Genomic DNA, 22,082 nt, shown 5'->3' with positions numbered 1-22,082 from the left:
TGCAAATATGGAAAAGAATGTTGCCAAATAAATGATAACACAGGATGTGGGACTGGACTGAGCCGAGCAGTAGGGAAATTCCACGGTACAGAGTGATTCTGAGCACTTTTTCACTTTAAAATGTACAGTACTAGTCATTCAAAGTTTTTCTTTATTTTTACTATTTTCTACATTGTAGAATAATAGTGAAGACATCAACACTTTGAAATAACACATATGGAATCATGTAGTAACTAAAAAAGTGTTAAACAAATCAAAATATAGTTTAGATTTTAGATTCTTCAAAGTAGCCACCCTTTGCCTTGATGACAACTTTGCACACTCTTGGCATTCTCTCAACCAGCTTCACCTGGAATGCTTTTCCAACAGTCTTGAAGGAGTTCCCGCATATGCTGAGCACTTGTTGGCTGCTTTTCCTTCACTCAGCGGTCCAACTCATCCCAAACCATCTCAATTGGGTTGAGGTCGGGTGATTGTGGAGGCCAGGTCATCTGATGCAGCACTACATCACTCTCCATCTTGGTCAAATAGCCCTTACACAGCCTGGAGGTGTGTTGGGTCATTGTCCTGTTGAAAAATAAATGATCGTCCCACCAAGCGCAAACCAGATGGGATGGCGTATCGCTGCAGAATGCTGTGGTAGCCATACTGGTTAAATGAGCCTTGAATTCTAAATAAATCACTGACAGTCACCAGCAAAGCACCCACACACCATCACACCTCCTCCTACATTCACTGTGGGAACCACACATGCAGAGATCTTCTGTTCACCTACTCTGTGTCTCTCACAAAGATACGGTGGTTGGAACCAAAAATCTCAAATTTGGACTCATCAGACCAAAGGATAGATTTCCACCGGTCTAATGTCCATTGCTCGTGTTTCTTGGCCCAAGCAAGTCTCTTATTCTTATTGGTGTCCTTTAGTAGTGTTTTTTTGCAACAATTCAACCATGAAGGCCTGATTCATGCAGTCTCCTCTGAACAGTTGATGTTGAGATGTGGCTGTTACGTGAACTCTGTGAAGCATTTATTTGGGCTGCAATCTGAGGAGCAGTTAACTCGAATGAATTTATCCTCTGCAGCAGAGGTAACTCTGGGTCTTCCTTTCCTGTGGCGGTCGTCATGAGAGCCAGTATCACCATAGTGCTTGATGGCTTTTTGCAACGGTACTTGAAGAAACTTTCAAAGTTCTTGAAATGTTCCGCATTGACTGACCTTCATGTCTTAAAGTAATGATGGACTGTCGTTTCTCTTTACTTAGGGTGGCTACTTTGAAAATGTTTCATATAAAATATATTCTGATATGTTTAACACTTTTGGTTACTACATGATTCCATATGTGTTAATTCATAGTCTTGATGTCTTCACTATTATTCTAGAAAATGTAGAAACTAGTAAAAATAAAGAAAAACCCTTGAATGAGTAGGTGTGTCCAAACTTTTGACTGGTACTGTATGTCAAACAAAAACCAAGGATTTCAAAGTGAAACAAACCATACAACTATGCACAAGTACTAATTTTAACAATTTGCAATCATTGGTTTCTTTGACATACATTTTAAATTGTATGTCAGCATCACTTACTGTAGAATTACCCTGTACCAATACATACCACTTGCGAGTCAGCTTGGCTCAGTATTAAACAGCATGCTGTCATTTCATGCCTAACCCACCTCGTGGGAAAGCTATCCTCCTCTAGGTTTTCACTTCTTCCCTTACCTACATTACTCATATTCTTTAGCAATGACTATCACATACATTCCAGTATAGAACTATCTTTCAAACCAATAGACAGCAGCTGGTCATCATCTCTCTACTTGACAAATGTCCTATGCACAATGCCTTCATACAGCGTCAAAGAAATTAGAGGAACAAACACTATGGAGTTGTTCCCTAGAGGAGAGCCTAGGTCAGCTATTTGGAACAGAATGGACTGGTCATCATACAGGAGTATCTCCTGTTTCTGTCAGCTGAGCAGAGAACAACTTCACCACCATTAGTGACAGTGGACCTGCATGGAAAGAGGGATGGAGAGAGAAAAATGGTTTGAGATCATTCTCATTTATTGCAACTGCACAAAAACTGACAGAGTAAGTTATTGAATCTTTATTTAAATCAGATTGGATTTCAAAGTAGCTATGCCGCTAACAATATTGGCTATTATTTGGTTCAGAGCCTGATCTCTCTTGGCTCTCCCTCCTCAATCACTGACCTCTTCCCTATCTGTTCTCACCCTGCCTCTCTCCCCTATTCTGCTGGTCTTCCAAGTCCTTCTACTCTACTAAATCCCTCAATTTAAGTACAATGCTCTTATTGAACCTTTTTGGGATAGGGGGCAACATTTTCACTTTTGGATGAATAGCATGCCCAGAATTAACTGCCTCCTACTCTGTCCCAGATGCTAATATATGCATATTATTATTACTATTGGATAGAAACCCCTTTGAAGTTTCTAAAACTGTTTGAATGATGTCTGTGAGTATAACAGAACTCATATGGCAGGCGAAAACCTGAGAAAAATCCAACCAGGAAGTGGGAAATCTGAGGTTTGTAGTTTTTCAACTCAGCCCCCATTGAAGATACAGGGTGATATTAGTTATATTTGACTTCCCGATGCTTCCCCTAAATGTCAACAGTATTTAGAACCTGTTTTGAGGATTCTACTCTAAAGGAGGGGCTCATAAGGGCTCTTTGAGTGAGTAGTCTGGCAGAGTGCCACAGCCTCGGTCTGGCGCGCTCACATGAAAGGTAGCTGTGTTCCACTTAATTTGTACTGACAAAGGAATTGTCCGGTTGGAACATTAATGACGTTTTATGTTAAAAACATCCTAAAGATTGATTCCATACTTAGGTTGGCATGTTTCTACGGGCTGTAACGGAACATTTTGAACTTTTCCTCTGACGTTCGGCGCGACCTGAATGCGCTTTTGGATTTGTTAACCAAACGCCCTAACAAAAGAAGATATTTGGATGTAACTGATGGACATTATCGAACAAATCAAACATTTATGGTGGAACTGGGATTCCTGGGAGTGCATTCTGATGAAGATCATCAGAAGGTAAGTGAATATTTAAAATGCTATTTCTACTCAATATGGCAGGTATATTTTTGCCTGCTTTGTTGTCTAAAGGCTGTACTTAGATTATTGCATGGTTTGCTTTCTCCGTAAAGTTAAAAAAAAATCTGACACAGTGGTTGCATTAAGGAGAAGTTTATCTAAAGTTCCTTGTATAATAGTCGTATCTTTATCAATGTTTATTATGAGTATTTCTGTAAATTGACGTGGCTCTCTGCAATAACACCGCATGTTTTAGAACTACTGAACGTAACGTGCCAATGTAAACTCCGATTTTTTTATTTAAATATGACCTTTCTCAAACAAAACATACATGTATTGTGTAACATTAATTCCTATGAGTGTCATCTGATGAAGATCATCAAAGGTTAGTGATTAATTTTATCTCTATTTCTGCTTTTTGTGACTCTTCTCTTTGGCTGGAAAAAATGGCAGAGTTTTTCTGTGGCTTGGTGGTGACCTTACATAATCGTTTGTGGTGCTTTCGCTGTAAATTCTTTTTGAAATCAGACACTGTGGTTGGATTAAGGAGAATTTTATCTTTAAAATGGTGTGAAATACTTGTATGCTTGAGGAATGTTAATTATGAGTTTTTTGTTGTTTTGAATTTGGCGTCCTGCACTTTCACTGGCTGTCGCGGGGGGGTTCCGCAGTCCTAGACAGGTTAAACCAGAGACGGTATAGAAAAATAAACTACCCTGGCTTTGGTTAAAAATTCTTAAGGCTTGAACCCTTCATTTCAATTTCCGCCTAAAATTACATACCCAAATCTAACTGCCTGTAGCTCAGGACCTGAAGCAAAGATATGCATATTCTTGATACTATTTAAAAGGAAACACTTTGAAGTTTGTGGAAATGTGAAATTAATGTAGGAGAATATAACACATTAGATCTAGTAAGAGATAAAAACAAAAAACATCAGTTTTCTATTCATTTTTTTGCATCATCTTTGAAATGCAAAATAAAGGCCATACATTGACCAAGGAATATAGGTGTAATTTAGACAGTGTCCACAAGGGGGCAGCAGTGGGCGTGCAAAGTTTCTTACTGATACATTCAAGAATGAGAGCTTTACATAATATTTTGTATCAAGTCTCCCAGGTGCTCCTCACGAGTTTGCCCAAATGTACCCAAGTGGCCAAAATGGTCAATTGATACATTTCAAAGTACATAACTATAGAGAACATATAAAAATGCTATGGTAATACAAAATTAAAGTTAACATACTCCCAGGAATGTCATACATGATGGATCATTAGCTTCCGTACATAAAAGGTACTAACCTTCACACCTCTAGATGGCCGGGACGGGGGTGGGTGTGGAGCCAGAGACAGCAGAGGGGTCTGACTGGAGAAACCAGTTCCTACATTTGAATGAGTGGAGGAAGGACTTGAATGAGGTGTCTTTGAAGTTGGCTCCCACAGGTCATCTTACTCTCTACCACTATTGAGGATTTTTTTTAAATCAGTTAGAACTCAAGTTTACTTTTACTTATTTTATTGAACCTTTATTTTAGCAGGGGATGAGCACTGCATCAATACATCAAATATACAACACATCTATAAAATAAATATATATATTCAGTGGGGAGAACAAGTATTTGATACACTGCCGATTTTGCAGGTTTCCTACTTACAAAGCATGTAGAGGTCTGTAATTTTTATCATAGGTACACTTGAACTGTGAGAGACGGAATATAAAACAAAAATCCAGAAAATCACATTGTATGATTTTTAAGTAATTAATTTGCATTTTATTGCATGACATAACTATTTGATACATCAGAAAAGCAGAACTTAATATTTGGTACAGAAACCTTTGTTTGCAATTACAGAGATCATACGTTTCCTGTAGTTCTTGACCAGGTTTGCACACACTGCAGCAGGGATTTTGGCCCACTCCTCCATACAGACCTTCTCCTGATCCTTCAGGTTTCGGGGCTGTCGCTGGGCAATATGGACTTTGAGCTCCCTCCAAAGATTTTCTATTGGGTTCAAGTCTGGTGACTGGCTAGGCCACTCCAGGACCTTGAGATGCTTCTTACGGAGCCACTCCTTAGTTGCCCTGGCTGTGTGTTTCGGGTCATTGTCATGCTGGAAGACCCAGCCACGACCCATCTTCAATGCTCTTACTGAGGGAAGGAGGTTGTTGGCCAAGATCTCGCGATACATGGCCCCATCCATCCTCCCCTCAATACGGTGCAGTCGTTCTGTCCCCTTTTCAGAAAAGCATCCCCAAAGAATGATGTTTCCATCTCCATGCTTCACGGTTGGGATGGTGTTCTTGGGGTTTTACTCATCCTTCTTCCTCCAAACACAGCGAGTGAAGTTTAGACCAAAAAGCTCTAATTTTGTCTCATCAGACCACATGACCTTCTCCCATTCCTCCTCTGGATCATCGAGATGGTTATTGGCAAACTTCAGACGGGCCTGGACATGCGCTGGCTTGAGCAGGACATGCGCTGCAGGATTTTAATCCATGACGGCGTAGTGTGTTACTAACGGTTTTCTTTGAGACTGTGGTCCCAGCTCTCTTCAGGTCATTGACCAGGTCCTGCCGTGTAGTTCTGGGCTTATCCCCTCACCTTCCTCATGATCTTTGATGCCCAACGAGGTGAGATCTTGCATGGAGCCCCAGACCGAGGGTGATTGACCGTCATCTTGAACTTCTTCCATTTTCTAATAATTGTGCCAACAGTTGTTACCTTCTCACCAAGCTGCTTGCCTATTGTCCTGTAGTCCATCCTAGCCTTGTGCAGGTCTTCAATTATATCGCTGATGTCCTTACACAGCTCTCTGGTCTTGGCCATTGTGGAGAAGTTGGAGTCTGTTTGATTGAGTGTGTGGACAGGTGTCTTTTAAACAGGTAACAAGTTCAAACAGGTGCAGTTAATACAGGTAATGAGTGGAGAACAGGAGGGCTTCTTAAAGAAAAACGAACAGGTCTGTGAGAGCCGGAATTCTTACGGGTTGGTAGGTGATCAAATACTTATGTCATGCAATACAATTCAAATTAATTACTTAAAAATCATACAATGTGATTTTCTGGATTTTTGTTTTAGATTCTGTCTCTCACAGCTGAAGTGTACCTATGATTAAAAAATGACAGACCTCTACATGCTTTGTAAGTGGGAAAACCTGCAAAATTGGCAGTGTATCAAATACTTGTTCTCCCCACTGTATATATAGTTGAGGTCGGAAGTTTGCATACACCTGAGCCAAATACATTTAAACTCAGTTTTTCACAATTCTTGACATTTAATCCTAGTAAAAATTCTCTGTCTTAGGTCAGTTAGGATCACCACTTTATTTTAAGAATGTGAAATGTCAGAACAATAGTAGAGAGAATTATTTATTTCAGCTTTTATTTCTTTCATCACATTCCCAGTTGGTCAGAAGTTTACATACACTCAATTAGTATTTGGTAGCATTGCCTTTAAATTGTTTAACTTGGGTCAAACGTTTTGGGTATCTTTCCACAAGCTTCCCACAATAAGTTGAGTGAATTTTGGCCCATTTTTCCTGACAGAGCTGGTGTAACTGAGTCAGGTTTGTAGGCCTGCTTGCTCACACACGCTTTTTCAGTTTTGCCCACAAATTTATAGGGCTTTGTAATGGCCACTCCAATACCTTGACTTTGTTGTCCTTAAGCCAGTTTGCCACAACTTTGGAACTAGCTTGGGGTCATTGTCCATTTGGAAGACCCATTTGCACCAAGCTTTAACTTCATGACTGATGTTTTGATATGTTGCTTCAATACATCTACATAATTGTCCTACCTCATGATGCCATCTATTTTGTGAAGTGCACCAGTCCCTGCTGCAGCAAAGCACCTCCACAACATGATGCTGCCACCCCGTGCTTCACGGTTGGGATGGTGTTCTTTGGCTTGCAAGACTCCCCCTTCTTCCTCCAAACGTAACGATGGTCATTATGGCCAAACAGTTCTATTTTTGTCAGCAGACCAGAGGACATTTCTCCAAAAAGTATCATCTTTGTCCCCATGTGCAGTTGCAAACCTGGCTCTTTTATGGCGGTTTTGGAGCAGTGGCTTCTTCCTTGCTGAGCGGCCTTTCAGGTTATGTCGATATAGGATTAGTTTTACTCTGGATATAGATACTTTTGTACCTGTTTCCTCCAGCATCTTCACAAGGTCCTTTGATGTTTTTCTGGGATTGATTTGCACTTTTCGCACCAAAGTACGTTCATCTCTAGGAGACAGAACGCGTCTCCTTCCTGAGCCGTATGACGGCTGCGGGGTCCCATGGTGTTAATACTTGCGTACTATTATTTGTACAGATGAACATGGTACCTTCAGGCGTTTGGAAAATACTCCCAAGGACAAACCAGACTTGTGTAGGTCTACAATTATTTTTCTGAGGTCTTGGCTGATTTCTTTTGATTTCCCCACGATGTCAAGCAAAGAGGCACTGAGTTTGAAGGTAGGCCTTGACATACATCCACAGGTACACCTCCAATTGACTTAAATTATGTCAATTAGCCTATCAGAAGCTTCTAAAGCCATGACATAATTTTCTGGAATTTTCCAAGCTGTTTAAAGGCACAGTCAATTTAGTTTATGTAAACTTCTGACCCACTGGAATTGTGATACAGTGAATTTTAAGTGAAATAATCTGTCTGTAAACAAATGTTGGAAAAATGACTTGTGTCATGCACAAAGTAGATGTCCTAACCGACTTGCCAAAACTATAGTTTGTTTACAAGAAATTTGTGGAGTGGTTGAAAAACAAGTTTTAATGACTCTAACCTAAGTGTATGTACATTTCCGACTTCAACTATATATATATATATACTACCATTCAAAAGTTTGGAGTCACTTAGAAATGTCCTTGTTTTTGAAAGAAAAGCACATTTTTTTGTCCATTACAGTAACATTAAATTGTTCAGAAATACAGTGTAGACATTGTTAATGTTGTAACTGACTTTTGAACCTGGAAATGGCTGAGGACAAGCACATTAGAGTGTCTAGTTTGAGAAACAGACGCCTCACAAGTCCTCAACTGGCAGCTTCATTAAATAGTACCCGCAAAACACCAGTCTCAACGGCAACATTGAAGAGGGAACTCGGGGATGCTGGCCTTCTAGGCAGAGTTGAAAAGAAAAAGCCATATCTCAGACTGGGCAATAAAAAGAACAGATTAAGATGGGCAAAATAACACAGACACTGAACAGCATCCCGGAGTCGCCTCTTCACCGTTGACGTTGAGACTGGTGTTTTGCGGGTACTATTTCATGAAGCTGCCAGTTGAGGACTTGTGAGGCGTCTGTTTCTCAAACTAGACACTCTAATGTACTTGTCCTCTTGCTCAGTTGTGCACCGGGGCCTCCCACTCCTCTTTCTATTCTGGTTAGAGTCAGTTTGCGCTGTTCTGTGAAGGGAGTAGTACTGTGTACACAGCGTTGAATGAGATATTTGGTTTCTTGGCAATTTCTCGCATGGATTAGCCTTCATTTCTCAGAACAAGAATAGACTGACGAGTTTCAGAAGAAAGAAATTATTTGTTTCTGGCCATTTATTGAACCCACAAATTCTGATGTTTCAGATACTCAACTAGTCTAAAGAAGGCCAGTTTTATTGCTTCATTAATCAGGACAACAGTATTCAGCTGTTCTAACATAATTGAAAATGGGTTTTCTAATGATCAATTAGCCTTTTAAAATTATAAACTTGGATTAGCTAAGTTACAACGTGACATTGGAACACAGGAGTGATGGTTGCTGATAATGGGCCTCTGTACGCCTATGTAGATATTCCATTTAAAAAATCTGCCGTTTCCAGCTACAATAGTCATTTACAACATTAACAATGTCGACACTGTATTTCTGATCAATATGATCTTATTTTAATAGACAAAATGTGTTTGTTTTCTAAGTGACCCCAAACTTTTGAACAGTAGTGTGTGTATGTGTATATATATATATATATATAAAGTATGGGGAACACAATCACTATAATGAAATATGTGGATCAATAGGCAATAAGACGCATAGACTGTACTAATATATTGTATGCATCAGGTTATATACATATACAGTGGGGCAAAAAAGTATTTAGTCAGCCACCAATTGTGCAAGTTCTCCCACTTAAAAAGATGAGAGAGGCCTGTAATTTTCATCATAGGTACACTTCAACTATGACAGACAAAATGAGAGAAAAAAAATCCAGAAACTCACATTTTAGGATTTTTAATGAATTTATTTGCAAATTATGGTGGAAAATAAGTATTTGGTCACCTACAAACAAGCAAGATTTCTGGCTCTCACAGACCTGTAACTTCTTTAAGAAGCTCCTCTGTCCTCCACTCGTTACCTGTATTAATGGCACCTGTTTGAACTTGTTATCAGTATAAAAGACACCTGTCCACAACCTCAAACAGTCACACTCCAAACTCCACTATGGTCAAGACAAAAGAGCTGTCAAAGGACACTAGAAACAAAATTGTAGACCTGCACCAGGCTGGGAAGACAGAATCTGCAATAGGTAAGCAGCTTGGTTTGAAGAAATCAACTGTGGGAGCAATTATTAGGAAATGGAAGACATACAAGACCACTGATCATCTCCCTCGATCTGGGGCTCCACGCAAGATCTCACCCCATGGGGTCAAAATGATCACAAGAACGGTGAGCAAAAATCCCAGAACCACACGGGGGGACCTAGTGAATGACCTGCAGAGAGCTGGGACCAAAGTAACAAAGCCTACCATCAGTAACACACTACGCCGCCAGGGACTCAAATTCTGCAGTGCCAGACGTGTCCCCCTGCTTAAACCAGTACATGTCCAGGCCCGTCTGAAGTTTGCTAGAGAGCATTTGGATGATCCAGAAGAAGATTGGGAGAATGTCATATGGTCAGATGAAACAAAAATATAACTTTTTGGTAAAAACTCAACTCGTGTTTGGAGGACAAAGAATGCTGAGTTGCATCCAAAGAACACTATACCTACTGTGAAGCATAGGGGTGGAAACATCATGCTTTGGGGCTGTTTTTCTGCAAAGGGACCAGGACGACTGATCCGTGTAAAGGAAAGAATGAATGGGGCCATGTATCGTGAGATTTTGAGTGAAAACCTCCTTCCATCAGCAAGGGCATTGAAGATGAAACGTGGCTGGGTCTTTCAGCATGACAATGATCCCAAACACACCGCCCGGGCAACGAAGGAGTGGCTTCGTAGGAGTGGCCTAGCCAGTCTCCAGATCTCAACCCCATAGAAAATCTTTGGGGGGAGTTGAAAGTCCGTGTTGCCCAGCAACAGCCCCAAAACATCACTGCTCTAGAGGAGATCTGCATGGAGGAATGGGCCAAAATACCAGCAACAGTGTGTGAAAGACTTACAGAAAACGTTTGACTTCTTTCATTGCCAACAAAGGGTATATAGCAAAGTATTGAGATAAACTTTTGTTATTGACCAAATACTTATTTTCCACCATAATTTGCAAATAAATTCATAAAAAATCCTACAATGTGATTTTCAATGTGATTTTCACATTTTGTCTGTCATAGTTGAAGTGTACCTATGATGAAAATGACAGGCCTCCCTCATCTTTTTAAGGGGGAGAACTTGCACAATTGGTGGCTGACTAAATACTATTTTGCCCCACTGTATATAAATCAAAGACAAAAATCTTAAATTAATATGAAACCATTTAAAAAACTGGATTAGCACGAGAAGCAAACACATATTTGACTTACTGATTTAAAAAAACAAGGTTACCTTCTCCTTCCAATCTTTCTTATGCGCAGGACTCCTCATGTCACTCTCCCAGTCAATTTCTGCAATAATCTCGTCCAAATGTGTATACTTGAAGTTTATACTGTTAGTAGCCATGTTGGACTTTTTACGTTTGAGAAAACTTTGTAGAAGAAAGCGAGCGCTGCGTAACGTAAACTCCCCTGTGTCCTGTAGATTTTCAATGTAGAATGAATCGCATTTGCGCGCAGTCATATGACAATGGCCATTACTCCAACAAAGGGCCATCACATACTCATGTAAAGCCCAGAGCATTGGCTATCTAACTAGCTATGTTTCAAAACGATAGGTGGTCATTGGACCAAGAGACTGTCAATCAAGGGAACACCGTCCGTCTCATTGGTGCGTTATGATGGCTGTCCTTTGTGGGCTATTAGACATGTTGTGTAGCCAATACGTAATGTAGAATGATGAAACAAAGTTTGGTTGCCTTCTAGAGTGTCTGAAGATTGCACAAAAACTGAATTTGACCGGGTGAAACAAAGTTTAGCTGTTTAGATTTCATAGATTGTTTTGTTGCAAGTTGAAAGAGTCGGAATTCATGCAAAACATTGTACACAACATGGATCGTGTTAGGGTATAATAATTCATTTTATCAAATTTAAACAATGCTACATTTTATCTCTGGGACCCTCAGGATGACAAATCAGAGCAAGATTACTGAATGTAAGTACATTATATACCGTCAGGTGAATGTATCAAAGCAGTTGCCTTGATAAAAGTGTTTTGTTGTTGTGCACTATCCTCAAAGAATAGATGGGTATTTTTTCACTGTAATAGCTACTGTAAATTAGACACTGCAGTTAGATTATCAATCATTTAAGCTTTCTGACCATATAAGACATGTCTATGTCCCAAAAAGTTGGCTTTTGTTTACAAAGCCATTCTAGTCAAATATCGCATATTGAGCAGCAACTCTCCCGATTTCGGGACACTGGTCCAGTAGTTAAACCACATGGTTAAATGTTAGATAGCTAGCTAGCTACCGTTAGCTAGTTAGCTTCCTAGCTAGCTGATGTTAACCTAGCCTGCTTCATCAATAGCCTGCTTTAATAACATAAGATCAAATAACTACTAACTCAATTTCAATATTGTACTCATAGTTAATTAGCTAGCTAGTTGGTTAGCAAGTTTCTCTAATGAAAAACTATGGAACTTACCTCTTCATTGTCAGACATCGTTCACCTTTCACCATCCCCTTTCATCTCTATGCTAAAACATCAGATTAGAGAGCAGTCAAGACGCGATTGGTCCAAAAACTTGACCAATTGCATTTCAGTAGACTGCTACAGGTTATGTTCATTGGCTAGAATTATACCTATTGTACAATTACAGTATGGATTTTGGAGAGGAAACTGGAAAGTTGATGTGAGAGAGAGAAAAGACATCCATATGGGGACGCGGTGTATTTGTGAAAGTGCAGTCTTTGACATGTAGTATGTATTTCTTCAGGTGTCAAAATTCTCGGGCTGACTCTTTTCTCTGCATACATCAATGATGTCGCTCTTGCTGCTGGTGATTCTCTGCTCCACCTCTACGCAGACGACACCATTCTGTATACTTCTGTCCCTTCTTTGGACACTGTGTTAACAACCCTCCAGGCAAGCTTCAATGCCATACAACACTCCTTCCGTGGCCTCCAACTGCTCTTTAATGCAAGTAAAACTGAATGCATGCTCTTCAACCGATCGCTGCCCGCACCCACCCGCCCGTCTAGCATCACTACTCTGGACGTTTCTGACTTAGGCAAAGGAAATATCTGGGCAACTACAAATACCTAGATGTCTGGTTAGACTGTAAACTCTCCTTCCAGACTCACATTAAGCATCTCCAATCCAAAATTAAATCTAGAATCGGCTTCCTATTTTGTAACAAAGCATCCTTCACTCATGCTGCCAAACATACACTCGTAAAAACTAACTATCCTACCGATACTTGACTTTGACGATGTCATTTACAAAATAGCCTCCAACACTCTACTCAGCAAATTGGATACAGTCTATCACAGTGCCATCCGTTTTGTCACCAAAGCCCCATATACCACCCACCACTGCGAGTTGTATGCTCTCGTTGGCTGGCCCTCGCTTCATATTCGTCGCCAAACCCACTGGCTCCAGGTCATCTATAAGTCTTTGCTAGGTAAAGCTGCGCCTTATCTCAGCTCACTGGTCACCAGAGCAGAACCCACCAGTAGCACATGCTCCAGCAGGTATATTTCACTGGTCATCCCTAAAGCCAACACCCCTTTGGCTGCCTTTCCTTCCAGTTCTCTGCTGCCAATGACTGGAACGAATTGCAAAAATCACTGAAGCTGGAGTCTTATATCTCCCTCACTAACTTTAAGCATCAGCTGTTAGAGCAGCTTACCGATCATTGTACCTGTACACAGCCCATCTGTAAATAGACCACCCAACTACCTCATCCCCATATTGGTATTTTTTTTTTGCTCCTTTCACCCCAGTATCTCTAACTGCACATTCATCTTCTGCACATCTATCACTCCAGTGCTAATGCTAAATTGTAATTATATCACCACTATGGCCTATTTATTGCCTTACCTCCCTAATCTTACTACATTTGCACACACTGTATATAGATGTTTCTATTGTGTTATTGACTGTACGTTTGTTAATCCCATGTGTAACTCGATGTTGTTTGTGTCGCACTGCTTTGCTTTATCTTGGCCAGGTCGCAGTTGTAAATGAGAACCTGTTCTCTACTGGCCTACCTGGTTAAATAAAGGTGAACTAAAAAATAAAAACTTGACCTCACCACGCTGGCCTGCACTCGTGGGACCCTTCCTCTGCTCGCTCGACCACATTTCTTCTTTCTCCACTCAAATGTTTGCTCGCGCAATGATGATCCATCCTGCGCCCGTTCGACTTTTGAATCGGATTTGACACCATATACTTCAAACTGCCTTATACTACAAAAACAGGAGATAAGATCCACCCGAGCTGTTCCGGATTTTACAGATTGGCATTCACAGTGTGTCTCCAAATAGGTCTACTGTGTTGTGGTGTTAACCTTTTTGGGATAGGGGGCAGCATTTTCACTTTTGGATGAATAGCGTAAACTGCCTCCTACTCTGTCCCAGATGCTAATACATGCATATTATTATTAGTATTGGATAGAAAACACTCTGAAGTTTCTAAAACTGTTTGAATGATGTCTGTGAGTATAACAGAACTCATATGGCAGGCGAAAACCTGAGAAAAATCCAACCAGGAAGTGGGACATGTGAGGTTTGTAGTTTTTCAAAGCTTGGCCTACCGAATACACATTGAGAAATGGATAAAGTTGCACTTCCTATGGCTTCCACTAGATGTCAACCGTCTTTAGAAACTTGAATGAGGATTATACGATAAAGGAGGGGCTCATGAGACCTCTTTGAGTCAGTGGCCTTGGTCTCAGAGTGCCTTGGTCTCATGACGCTCACTCCCGACAGAGTTACCTCTCATTCCAGTGCTTTTCTTCAGACAAAGGAATTCTCCGGTTGGAACATTATTGATGTTTTATGTTAAAAACATCCTAAAGATTGATTCCATACATCGTTTGACATGTTTCTAAAGGACTGTAACGGAACCTTTCCAGTTTTTGTCTGGACGAAGTGCCTGTGCCTCATGAAGATCGATTACTGGGCTGAACATGCTAACAACAAGTGGCTATTTGGACATAAATGATGGAATTTATGGAACTTTATGGAACAAATCAGTCATTTGTTGTCGAACTGGGATTCCTGGGAGTGCCTTCTGATGAAGATCATCAAATGTAAGTGACTATTTATGGTGTCATTTCTAACTTTGTTGACTCCAAAATGGCTGATATTCCTCTGGCTGTTTTGGGTTCTGAGCGCCGTCCTCAGATTATGCTTTTTCCGTAAAGTTTCTTTGAAATCTGACACAGCGGTTGCATTAACCTCTCTGGGATATGTGGGACGCTAGTCCACCTGGCCAAAAGCCAGTGAAAATGCAGAGCGCCAAATTCAAATAAATTACTATAAAAATCTAACTTTCATGAAATGACACATGTAAGATACGAAATTAAAGCTACACTTGTTGTGAATCCAGCCAACATGTCAGATTTCAAAAAGGCTTTTTGGCGAAAGCAAACGATGCTATTATCTGAGGGTAGCACCTCCGTAAACAAAGAGAGAGAAGCACATTTCAACCCTGCAGGCGCGACACAAAACGCAGAAATAAAAATATAAATCATGCCTTACCTTTGATGAGCTTCTTTTGTTGGCACTCCAATATGTCCCATAAACATCACAAATGGTCCTTTTGTTCGACTCATCCCGTCGGTATATATCCAAAATGTCAATTTATTTGGCGCGTTTGATCCAGAAAAACACTGGTTCCAACTTGCGCAACGTGACTAAAAAATATCTCAAAGGTTACCTGTAAACTTTGCCAAAACATTTCAAACTACTTTTGTAATACAACTTTAGGTATTTTTTTACGTAAACAATCGGTAAAATTGAAGACGGGATGATCTGTGTTCAATACAGGAGGAAAACAAACTGTAGCTAGCTTTCTGGTCACGCGCCTCTATCTAACAGTACACTTGAAGTGACCCTCGTTTTGAACAGGGCTACTTCTTCATTACACAAAGGAAAAACCTCAACCAATTTCTAAAGACTGGTGACATCCAGTGGAAGCGGTAGGATCTGCAAGAAGGTCCCTTAGAAATCTGGATTCCCAATGAAACCCCATTTGAAAGAGAGTGACCTCAAAAAACAAAAATCTGAATGGTTTGTCCTCGGGGTTTCGTCTACTAAATAAGTTATGTTATACTCACAGACATGATTCAAACAGTTTTAGAAACTTCAGAGTGTTTTCTATCCAAATCTACTAATAATATGCATATCTTATGAGTAGCAGGCAGTTGAATTTAGGCATGCATTTAATACTGCCCCCTGTCACCAAGAAGTTAAGGAGAAGTCTATCTTTAATTCTGTGAATAACAGTTGTCTTTTATCAATGTTTATTATGAGTATTTCTGCAAAATCACCGGATGTTTTGGAATCAAAACATTACTGCACGTAAATCGCCAATGTAAACTGAGATTTTTGGATATAAATATGCACATTATCGAACAAAACATACATGTATTGTGTAGCATGATGTCCTATGAGTGTCATCTGATGAAGATCATCAAAGGTTAGTGATTCATTTTATCTATATTTCTGATTTTTGTGACTCCTCTCTTTGGCTGGAAAATAGCTGTGTGTGTTTTTGTGACTTGACTCTGACCTTACATAATCATATGTTGTGCTTTCGCTGTAAAGCATTTTTGAAATCGGACACAATGGGTAGATTAACAAGATGTTTATCTTTCATTTGCTGTATTGAACTTGTTAATGTGTGAAAGTTACATATTTCAAAAAAATATTTTTGAATTTCGCACCTTTTCAGCGGAATGTTGTCGCTGCCCAAGAAAGGTTAACAACTGGCATATTTGCTTTCAGTGAATATTTGAGTTTCTGAATGCTATCATAAATATGGAGGAGTTGGGGCACTGAGAGATCATCTTTCACAGAAAGCTCGATATGGCGAATCTCTCTATAGATACACTAAGTGTACAAAACCTTAGGTACACCTTCCTAATATTGAGTTGCAACCCCTTTTGCCCTCAGTCTCAGTTCGTCTAGCCAATGTTGACTCCAATGCTTCCCACAGTTGTGTCAAGTTGACTGGATGTCCTTTGGGTGATGGACAATTCTTGATACACACAGGAAAATGTTAAGCATGAAAAACCCAACAGCGTTGCAGTTCTTGACACACTCAAACTGGTGAGCTTCCTAGAGATGGGAGGAGGATGAATTGTTTACCGGCTGCACCAGCACGTTGTTCTTTCCAAACAGCAGGGTGGCTCTGTTGTTCTGGTGCAGGGATTCCACGTAGTCCCGGGCTGAAGGTGAGGGCCGCTCCTCCATGCTGTTACTGGAATGCCTCTTCTGGATCTGGAAACACAGACAGTGTGTTTGTTTTTACCCCATCTCAATCCATCCTCCCATCCGTCCAGCCAACTTCCATATATTGGCCAGTTAGTTTCACACATCACTGGTGCAAAATTAATGTATGATGCCATATTGTTCATCCACCATTGAGCACATTTAGTTAATTCCATACAGTTAACCATAATGATCATCCACTGGGAATGAATTAGCAACGGCTAATCAAGTATTATAATGTTACCCAGCTTATACAGCTTTTAGAAACCCTTTCAGCCATGTATTTGATTTCAGGCTGCTACACTGGCTCAAACGATGTAACATCAGAAATGTGTTTGGTTGATTGAAGAAAATGAAATGGGAAACCATTTGCCACTCTGTTTCTGATGACAAAGCCCATTATGTTTGCCTCTAGGGTACAAAAGATACAGTGCTGCAATAAACAGCTCTCAGTTGTCAATGTAGAATGAGAATGGTGCTACGTGGCGAGATGTTTCTAGCTGCAAGGGTCAATGATAATGTGAAGAGTAGTTCCAGAAAATACACTCTGTCCTCTCCCGCGGGACACAATGTGCTCCTTAATGCATTGACAACAGCAGGTCTTCTTCTACTGAAAGAGAGAGGCTGGGGGAGGCTTCAATGACAGGATTGGTCACGGATATCCCCGCTACGTTTGAGCTAATAGTGTGCAGTGTCAGCAAAAGAAAGATATGAAATAATCAATAGAGAAATGTATACCAGGGGATAATGTGGTCATGTTCAATCTTATTTGGGGGAGTTTGGTAGAGTAGTGGTACATTATTTAGAACCCCTACCCTTCCCAGGAAACTTACACAGAGAGCAGGCCTCTTGGTGGGGGAGTCCTGTCTGCAGTGGCCACTGTGGATGCGGTGTCTCTGGACAAGCTCGTCGGCCGAGGGGTCTGTCCAGAAGTGGTCCGCCGTCTTCATCTTTGTGTACTCCAAGGCACAGGGCCCCACTGCCAGAGTACAGAACAATAGCGTGAAAAGACGCATCGGTGCCCAGTGTGAGGAGAATCACTGACATTAATTGGTGCCCCGTGTGAGAGGAAATCCCCTACTACACTGGTATATTGTCTGAGATGAGATGTCTATGAATAAAAGCTTAACCATGTGGAATCATTACCTAACAAAGAGGCCAGAATGGGTCCGTCCACCGGATCCATCAGAATGGCCTCTTTTTCATAGAATTTACTGGAACATAAAAACGTTATGGAGGTGAGCCATGCATTTCTGGATTTCCTTTGCCTCCTCCCCGCAGGTGACCATGCCATTTCACCCTCCTGTGACTCACCTGCTGTTCTCCACGAGGTAGAGCACGATCTTGTCCAGCACCTTCTCGATGAGGGCCGTGCGGATCCAAAGGTTTCTGACCACCTGCGGGCTGAGGCTGGGCAGCCTGGACAGTATCCGTAAGCTATCCTGGTTGGGCAAACTTTGGTTCCGTCTGCAATGTAGAAACAGGGGAGAGGGAGGGAGGGAGGAACTCAGAGGTTACCTTTGGTTATTTTCTACCAGTGATCATTTCTTATGTTACACCTGCATTGCATCAGTAAACTATAATTATGTGTGAGTAGAGTTGTCGTGTATGACAGAAATCATGTTTAGGATTTGTTAGCAGTAATATACAGTAACAGCTCTTTGCTTTTGAGTGCTATGGTCTGTCTGTACAGGGATTCGGTGGTGTGTTTGTGTCTGTACAAAGGTGTGTGTGCTCTCACTTGCTCTCCGTGATCTGTTCCAGCTCCTGAGCCTTTCTGCACAGCTCCTCTGCCGGGGCGAAGCTCTTCCCCACCTTCATGAAGAGCGCTGCTATCTTGTTGCTACGCAGGAATCCCGCCGCTCGCCGCTTAAGCCCATGGAGAACGCACGCCTCCACCGCAGCTGCACACACACACACACACACACACACAAATAGGCACAGAAATAATAGTACATTTCAAAATATAGATGAGAAACAATCTGAGAGTTCACTGAAACTTGTCACCATTATGTTCTGCATTTTAATATTTCATTCAACTTTATTAAAAATGTAATATCACTGTATGATGCTGGTGGTGAGTTACAAGTTACAATACATCATATGACATTCGATGATGAATGCACACCACAGAAGGCTGCTGAGGGGAGGACGGCTCATAATGTTTGGAATGGAGTGAATGGAATGTTATTAAACACATGGAAACTACATGTTTGTTGAGTTCAATACCATTACATTTATTAAGGTCCAGCCATTACTATGAGCCGCCAGAGTTGGTCCTCCCCAATTAAGGTGCCACCAACCTCCTGTGATGCACACAAATGTAGTGTCAATAGAAGGGGATTCACATTCTAAAAAAACACATCTACCATCATACTGTGTTGTAAAAAATATGATACATGGTCCTAAATAAAAATCTCTCAATACCCATAGAGAATCTGCATATTATAATACTTAGCTTCTGTGTAATTGTGACTGAGCCGTATGATGGACACTTCAGACAAAGCTCTGCAGCTTGAGGCTGTTATGAAAGTGACTCAAATAAGCCAATCATTTTTATTACGTTATCCATAAACATAATTATATTTTCCTAAGCCAAGAGCTTATCCAGTAAACACTAGTGCACACGCACCGTATGCACACATACACACGAACAGACACATCATTCTATAAGGCCTACGTGGCAGTGCCTTGAGCGGTTTTGACATTTGAGCTCTCTCTCTCTCTCAGGACTAATCCCGTGGTTGTCATGGAAACCCCTGCTGATGGAGTGCACCAGCGCTGAGAAAGAAAGCAGTGGAGGGAGAATCTTTCTCTGCCTGTGATGTACTTTCAACCAACTTTGCCCACCGGCAGTACAATACAGCTATAACCTAGCCTATATCAAAATAATTTCTACACCATGTCCATTATTGCACTGAATAACTAAACTATACTTATCATGTATTAAAATCTAAATAAAACGGAGCAATCAGAGTACATAAAACTATGTAATCTGAATGGATGATCTCCGTATGTGTGGTTCCCACCATGAAGCATGGAGGAGGAGGTGTGATTGTGTGGGGGTGCTTTGTTTGTGACACTGTCAGTGATTTATTTACAATTCAAGGCACACTTAACCAGTATGGCTACCATAGCATTCTAAATCGATACGCCATCCCATCTGGTTTGCGCTTAGTGGGACTATCATTTGTTTTTCAACAGGTCAATGACCCAACACACCTCCAGGCCGTGTAAGGGCAAATTGATCAAGAAGGAGAGTGATGGGGTGCTGCATCAGATGACCTGGCCTTCACAATCACCCGACCTCAACCCAATTGAGATGGTTAGGGATGAGTTGGACCGCAGAATGAAGGAAAAGCAGTCAACAAGTGCTCAGCATATGTGGGAACTCCTTCAAGACGGTTGGAAAAGCATTCCAGGTGAAGCTGGTTGAGAGAATGCAAAGAGTGTGCAAAGTTGTCATCAAGGCAAAGGGTGGATACTTTGAAGAATATAAAATCTAAACTATATTTTGATTTGTTTAACACTTTTTTAGTTACTACATGATTCCATATGTGTTATTTCATAGTTTTGATGTCTTCACTATTATTCTACAATGTAGAAAATAATTTAAAAAATAAAGAAAAACCCTTGAATGAGTAGGTGTGTTCCAAACTTTTGACTGGTACTGTATATATTTACTATATTTTCCAGCTATTCTAAAGCTTTGTAATCCTAATGTTGGAGCAGTGTTGTGTATATTCTCACTAATACAGTATGTACTCCATCTCTTCCTTGCTCTCTCTCTCTTCCTTCCTTCCTTTCTCTTTATCTTGGTGCACGTCTCTGTTTCTTTCCTTATTATTAGAGGAGCGAGAAATGTAATTCCGTGACAAAGATGTCTCAATAGGATGACCCTCGTCTTTCAAACTACTAGAAAATACACTCCAATATTGAAAAGAAATCAGCATTTCCAGAGGGTGAAACCTCCTTGGCTTTGCGGTACTTTGGCCTAACATAACCCCGGGAGCCATGCAACCAAAGCAATATCCTTTGTGTCAAATAAACCCTTAAAGGAAACGAGTGGCTGGACCCTGTCCACTTTCGACACAGGAGGCGCTCTTATTTAAAAGGTAATTACAGCTACTGGAGTAATGACCCCTAATCAGCCCCGTATCTGTGGCAACAGAACACATTAGGGGACTCAGAGTGTCTGTGTTGCCACTGACCAGGAATTCTCAGCACTACGACACACTCAACACATTCTAAATATGGCCAACCACACTATTGGCTTAGATTAATTATTGAATGCCAACATCATGCCTACCCTGGGTGCCAGTCTGTTTCTGCTCTCTTGCTATATCCTTATTGAAATGGTATGGCAATTCCATAAAGAGTTGATAAGAGTGCAGAAACAGATTGGCACTCAGGCTACTTCATGACCACTTTGAGAAAGATACACCTTTAAAGCTCGGCTTCATTAACAATTGGATGACTAAATAAAGATGCTATTAAATTTGTATTCTATTTCCTAATTCTATGGTTACTATCGCTGTCACAGCAATGTGAAGGGAAGGGAATAATAGCTATTTTGGTGAGGAGAACAGGAAGAAGGGAATAATAGCTATTTTGGTGAGGAGAACAGGAAGAAGGGACGGGCGTGACTAACACTTGATATTTCCCCGGCTCTCTTGCCTAGGCGACTTGAATATTTGACCATGATGATAGAGGCTAATTACTCCCCGGTGACCTGCCTGAGCAAGTCCTCGCCTCACGCCTTCCCTTTCCCCCTCCCCTCGTCCTCCATCTCCATCCTGTGATCTCTGCACACAGACACATTTGTGTGACAGCTGTTTTAAAGCTAATTTCCTGCAATTCTATACATTTTACCATGGTGCAGAGAGAACATTTTCTGTTTTATAGCTATTCTCATGCTATTCTACACTTTATAGCATGAGGCTGAGAGAAAATGTTGCCGTTTTAAACTAATTTATTGCAATGACATGTTGGCTTATGGCATGTTCATAAAAGAAAACACATCGGGAAGTATGTCCTTTTAAAAAGTCACTTGAGCTGACCTTTTCACAGTTGTTCTATAAACGACACTGCAACAAAAATGTCCAGAGGAAACACTGATTAGTGATGATCAGCTGATAAAGCCCAGCCCAGCCCAGTAGCGCTTCTAGCAAAGATAGTTAATTTCATCTTTGGTTCTAGCTTGGTTAGCATACAATGTGTGATGAGTGAGTGTATTTTTGCAGAAAATGTAATGTTATTAAGGTGCCCTTTTTTAAAATTTT

General features: G+C 40.8%; 1 protein-coding gene across 1 annotated transcript in view; it reads right to left on the bottom strand.

Moving 5' to 3' along the window:
* The window catches only part of LOC115111343 (small G protein signaling modulator 1-like), an 82,198-nt gene that overhangs the window by 37,104 nt on the left and 23,012 nt on the right, over positions 1 to 22,082 (bottom strand). Inside the window, exons 4-8 of the mRNA XM_029637287.2 lie at positions 18,542 to 18,704; positions 18,115 to 18,267; positions 17,947 to 18,014; positions 17,634 to 17,779; positions 16,678 to 16,809 (exon numbers count right to left, since the gene is read on the bottom strand). Of these exons, the coding sequence (XP_029493147.1) occupies positions 16,678 to 16,809; positions 17,634 to 17,779; positions 17,947 to 18,014; positions 18,115 to 18,267; positions 18,542 to 18,704 (662 nt within the window). The remainder of the gene's footprint in view (positions 1 to 16,677; positions 16,810 to 17,633; positions 17,780 to 17,946; positions 18,015 to 18,114; positions 18,268 to 18,541; positions 18,705 to 22,082) is intronic.

Source organism: Oncorhynchus nerka, linkage group LG27 (genome assembly GCF_034236695.1).
Source record: "Oncorhynchus nerka isolate Pitt River linkage group LG27, Oner_Uvic_2.0, whole genome shotgun sequence".
NCBI lineage: Eukaryota > Metazoa > Chordata > Actinopteri > Salmoniformes > Salmonidae > Oncorhynchus > Oncorhynchus nerka.
The sequence above is the reverse complement of the archived record's forward strand: the minus strand, read 5'-3'. Positions and strand labels throughout refer to the sequence as shown.